The sequence below is a fragment of the Hipposideros armiger genome, unplaced genomic scaffold (genome assembly GCF_001890085.2).
Source record: "Hipposideros armiger isolate ML-2016 unplaced genomic scaffold, ASM189008v1 scaffold_117, whole genome shotgun sequence".
Classification (NCBI taxonomy): Eukaryota; Metazoa; Chordata; class Mammalia; order Chiroptera; family Hipposideridae; genus Hipposideros; species Hipposideros armiger.
The window spans coordinates 1,349,785-1,355,521 of NW_017731467.1; the positions used below are offsets into that span (position 1 = coordinate 1,349,785).

General features: G+C 42.8%; 1 protein-coding gene across 1 annotated transcript in view; it reads right to left on the reverse strand.

Annotated features, from left to right (window-relative positions):
* TARS1 (threonyl-tRNA synthetase 1) overlaps positions 1–3,463 on the reverse strand; it is a 25,118-nt gene extending 21,655 nt beyond the window's left edge. The window contains exon 1 of the mRNA XM_019647899.1: positions 3,276–3,463. Within this exon, the coding sequence (XP_019503444.1) occupies positions 3,276–3,332 (57 nt within the window). The 5' untranslated portion in view covers positions 3,333–3,463. The remainder of the gene's footprint in view (positions 1–3,275) is intronic.
* Positions 3,464–5,737: the final 2,274 nt, after the last annotated feature.

The following is a 5,737-nucleotide window of genomic DNA, read 5'->3' on the forward strand; positions in this document are numbered from 1 at the left end:
GCGACCAGTTAGCTCAGCTGGTCAGAGCGTCATGCTGATAGCACCACAGTTGCCAGCTGGATCCTCTCATGGGCCACTGCGAGCTGTGAGAGTCAACGATGCCACTGTAGCATGAAAGCAATGTGTAACCAATGACCATGGCTGTTCCCCAATAAAATAAAATAAAAATAAATAAAGTTAAGACAGACTAGGGCTCAGACAGAACCAAGCACTAAAAATTACCATAAGGTATGTGGACTTCAACTAGAAGTACATGAAGTCATAGAAAGTTTTAAAGTAGTAAGTCCTGTGCAAAAAGGGCAACCAATAGCAGAGTAGGTCTATACCAGTGTTTCTCAACCAGAGGCAATTTTTCCCCCAGTGGACATTTAGCCATTTTGGGCATATAGTGGGTAGAGGCCAGGGATGTTGCTAGGCATCCAACAATGCACAGGACCGCCTCCCACAGCAAAGAATTATCTAGTCTACAATGTCAACATTGTTGAGGTCGGGAAACCCTGAAGTACATTATGGGATACTGTGAAGAGCATTTTCTCAGAAATGTATTAGGTTGTCAGAAAAGTCATGACGAATTTTTGCAATGAAAAACAGAAAAAATACGTCATGACTTTTCTGACAACCCAATATTACTTACTTCACCATGACTGCTCAGACAGAAACAATTTGGTTGCTCTTTGAAATCCTATAAAACATGTTATTCATATAATTTAAAAAATATAGGACTCCTAATTTCATGCTAAGCTAAAACTTCCCCCATTCTGGGATTCATATATAGTCAACAGATGAATAATCAACATAATTTAAGTCCATTCTAATCAAGTAAAGTACTAATCAACAGTTACAAGAGTCCCTACCTATCCACCTTTGCTATACTATAGAATTGATGTAATAAGTCAAGTGTATTTTGTAAGAGGGGGTAAAAATGAATTGTGGTCTGTCTGTTCAGGTTTAAAATGGAAAAACAATAAAGTAATTCTGTTTTTCTGATAAAATGTTTTTGGTTTTGGTCATATGGATATTTGTCGAATGAATAGGAATAGTGGAAAAGAGGGAGAGAATTAATGCAAAGGTTCCTGTGTTCTACATACCTCTCCATTTTACAAATTGCAATACTGACTCAAAGAGGATTATTAACCCGCTAGTATACAGGTAGTAATACTCTGGTTTCTCTTCAGATGGCATAAATCTTTTGTCTTTTACAGGTAGTAAGTTGTAGGTAGAGCTGGGACATTGAAACTTATCTCTTGGAACCCTGAGGCCCATCCTGTCTCTACTACAATTGGGAATAGGCAACTGTTCTCTATTTCCAATGAAAACAGAACAAAAATATGTGACTTTATGTATTACATATTTATGTAAAAAAATCTAAAATTTCAACCTAAAAGTTGGGATACAGAACCAGATTGTGAAGGGAAGCTACAGAATTACCTTCCTCAGGGATATTTAGGAGTTGGAAAAAAAAGTATCTGTAGATACTGACAGCTGGGATAGGTAGGTCCTGGGAATCCAACAGTTTGACATTGTATCTGTCCCTGATTTGTTCCTAGGCAGATGATGGGGTTATAAGTATTAGCTACAGAATATTGGGTCTGAACAAGTTACCAAGTTACTTATTATTCCTATGTCTGTTTCCTCATTTGTTTAATGGGGATAATAACAAACCAGTTTATAATTATTTTGAAGCTTGAATGAGCATGTAATACAGTGCCAGACCCCATAGTTCACACTCAGTAAATATTAGGCATTGTGTAATTATTAATAATCATGTATTTGTTAGCAATAGACCACCTCCAATTAAGAATGGCATAGCAGAATATTTATGGACGTGAAAGTTGACTATAGGCTATTAAGCAAATTAAAAAGTAAACAAGTTACAAAACAGTAAAGATCATTTTTAAGCGAAAAAAATATGGATTGAAAAGTCTGTGGATAGGCACCATTTATCACTTTATGTAATTTAGAATGTGCACATATGAATTTTGCCCATTCAACCCGAGTTAGAGGACATACTCATTTTACTGATGAGAAAATTGTGGCTTTTAAGTGATCTGTCCTATTAGAGAGTTAGGGTTGAGGCTGCTTTAGCTGAAGACCTCACCACCTCTCACTTGGACCATTACAATTCCCTCCTGCTTGTGGTGTCACCTCTTTCCAAGGCACCTTCCACCCCAATGCCAGCGTGATCTTTAAAACTACAATTCACATCTATCACTTCCCTGCTTAAAAACTTTCACTCATAGAAAACAATTTCAACTACCCTTGGTTGCCTCAGATCCTTCTGGTCACTGTAGCTCCTGTTTCAGGCATATCTCTTGCAAGCAACCCCACGGACAATTCACTCAAGGTTGCCTTTTTGCTGCCATCTTACCTTTACCTGGAAAGCCCTGCCCTGTCGGGTTTATCTGTTAAATTTACACTCTTCCAAACTCAACTCAAGAGAGCCCTCAGGCTCCAATAACTTCACACACCAGGCTGTGAGACCCTCAAGGTCAGGCTGGGTGCTATTCACCTTCTAGTTGCATGGCCCAGAACAGTGCCTAGCAGAATAAGTACTTGACATTTGTTACACACACACACACACACACACACACACACACACACACACACACACGACAAACACAAATTTCAACCTGGCTGGTGGCTTGAAAGTGACCTGGGAGATGTTCCTAAGCAACGGAGGACACCAAAGGAAAAGTTCAAAGGTGAAGTGATTCGCGTGTGTGAAATAAGATAAGGCATGCCTCCGGCACCAAGCAGGGAAAGGGTGTAACTTCTCTACAGTTTGTCAGGTCATCTGGCCTCCACCATTTATTATAAACCACCCAAACGGGCACGCTGCATCAGATCTCGGGAACTCGGTATCCCTTCCTTAAACTAGAGCATTTTATCCTTAACAGGGTTTTAGGATTAAATGAGGCTCTGCACTGTTCTCGCTTAAGGTGGGGTAAAAACACTGGTCTGGGAGTCCCGTAATTCTGTCTCCATTTCTAATTAGATGTATGGTTCTGAGCAACTCACTCGATGAAGGTCTGTGTCCTCATCTACCAAAAGGGGATGGACCCAGAGATGATCTGGATGATCTGCTAGGCCCCGCCCTGCCTTATGAATGGACGATTCATCCCCTAAAGGGACTCGGACTTGTGCAGGACCTCCATCGCCACCTTCCGATTCCTTAGTCCCCACACGATCCAGACCGATTCTTTCTTTTCGTCTTTGCCCGGTAGGGCCGTTGGGCACCACGGAAAGCCCCAGCCCGGCCTCCCGGCCCCACTCACCGGCTTCTCCTCGCCCCCCATCATCCCTGAAGGGCTGCTGGCCTTCTCCTCGGACATGGACGGATCACGAAGAAAAGACAGAACCCGAAAACTATGGTCTAGAGACGAAAGCGGAGGGCCGATCAGAGGTGGGCTGGGGCTCCCGGGAACACTACGCTCGAGCCACGTGGCCCGGAAGGGACAGCTGATGCAATCTGAAAGCGCCCAAGCCCCGCCCACTAGCCGACGGGCAGCCAATCGACAACGGAGAAAGGCGGGCTCGCCCTTTTCTAAACCAATGGAAAAGCTTGTTGGGTGACAGAGCCCTTCTAGGAAATCGGGGCGCGGCGGGTCTGAGGAGAGGGTATTGCTGACGCTAAACCTGCACTCCGCCAGCCCTGGGCTGGACCCTTTCCTGAGCCGAGAAGTCCTCAATACGCGTGCGTCTTCTTCCAGTCTAGGGCCTTTCCGGTCACCGTAGCGAATGAGAGGGCCTCGGTTTGAGCCTTCCGGAAGTCCCCAGCGTCCCGAATTGCATCCCTGGCCTGGGACAGTTCGGAGCAGAGGGCGGTTTCTTGAGGCTTCGGCGCTGCCTGACCTGGCGTGACTGCCGAGTGCAAGGGACTTCCCAGGGTCCCCAGGCTGTAGCGGTGATTCGAGCCCTCTGCATGGCAATCCAGGCTTCCCAAGACCCAAGCCTTGGTGATTCAGGGACGTGTGCCTTTCCTCCGACATTCCTTACTTAATACATGCCACTGTCAATCTACTGCATCAGGAGCATTTCCACAGGGCCCATGAAAATGCAGTGACATTTACTTAACGGAAATAACCGCGGTACATCCACGGATTCTCACGCATAGGTCTCAGTTTTGGGACTCGAATGGGCTTGTTTGCATTTATTTTACCAGCCAATTTAAAATAGTTTCTAATTTGAAATCAGAAGTGCAACGAGTGCGTTTACTGTTTACATACTCCACTAAGTTTTACGGATTTTACTTTCTAAACATCAGTCCTTAACAACTCTCCACCTTAGGGTCATCCCTCCACGAAGAACAATAGTCTCCTAAACTGGCTTTCTGCATTCGTTTTTCACAGGGCACCAGGACAGTCTTGTCCAATACAAACATGACCACAACTTCCTGTGTAAAACGCCTTATTGGCTGGCTTTTAGTTGCTCCTAGAATAAAACACAGCCATGACTTTCAAGGCCCCGGATTGCCCAACTTTCTGGCTATCTCACCTTACACTGAACTCTAGCCATAGCAAGCTTATTTTTCTCAGGCATTCTCCCATAGATTCTTTTTTATACATGCCAGAATCGTTCTCCCTGTCCTTATTTCTGACTGCCCTCACACTTGACCTATTTAGCACCAACATTTTTTTGTCAGATCTCAAGAATCATTTTTTTAGGGAAACCATTTCCTGACCCCTCTTACTGGATGGAGCAAGCCTCCCTATTATATCTGCTCGTAGTTTCATGTAGCTCTCTTAGTAGAACCTATCAGCTCAATTTTACAATTAAAAAAAATTATCGTCTCTTAGATTGAAAACTTAATGAAAGCACAACTTATATATTTTTGCCAACATTAGCAGATGTACGCCTGGGCACACAGCTGATGTTAAAGAAATGTTGAAGGAATTAATGAGTATCGAGACAAACCTTGCTTGAAAAATTGCCTTTTAATTTGTATTGTGAGAAAAGAAGTCAAAACTCCTAGATTGGGTGTAGAAGAAGGTTTATTGTAAGAATAGATAGTTGGTAGTACTTGGTGGGTGTTCTTAAGTTGTATACAATTTTAGTAGGGTTAAGTTGACCAATCTGACTTGCCACATTTAAATTAGAATGAGAATCAACAGAATCAATCTTACCTTCTAATGTAAAACAGTTTACTTATGCTTCTGAGACATGTTTGACTGAATTGTATGTTAAATGAGGATAATGAGGACCAGAAAGATCAAGATTATTGACCTTGCTAGAGGTAGAACAATATAGGCTAAAATTACAGGTTGTTCTTACTGTTATGCAGCTCTGTCTCTAGCAGCTTCTTTTAATTCCTTTTTCTCACTCAACCTAGAAACAAGTTCTGGCCTAAGAATAGCAAAAATAAAAGGCAAAGGGCTTTTCTTAAAGGTTGAAGGTGGTGCAGAAATGTACAAACAGCTGTAAAAATCAGTTGCTGTGTGGGAACCTCTCAGGGAGTTATCCTGATGGCACAGTGCCCTCTGGTGTTAAGAAGGGGTTCTTACATCATATGCACCTTTAAAGCTAAGCGTGATCATGGGAGCTTCTACAGATCTCAGATCCAGAGCACAACACACTATTATGCAACTTTTGTGTATTTACCAACAAAAAACTGCTGATTGACACCCAGTGTTATAGTTTACACCCACTGCCTTACATACTTTTTAGGACAGTGACTCTCAACAGCTCTGCCTTGAGAAGTGGACCAAAATTATTTGTGAACTATGCTACAGATAACATT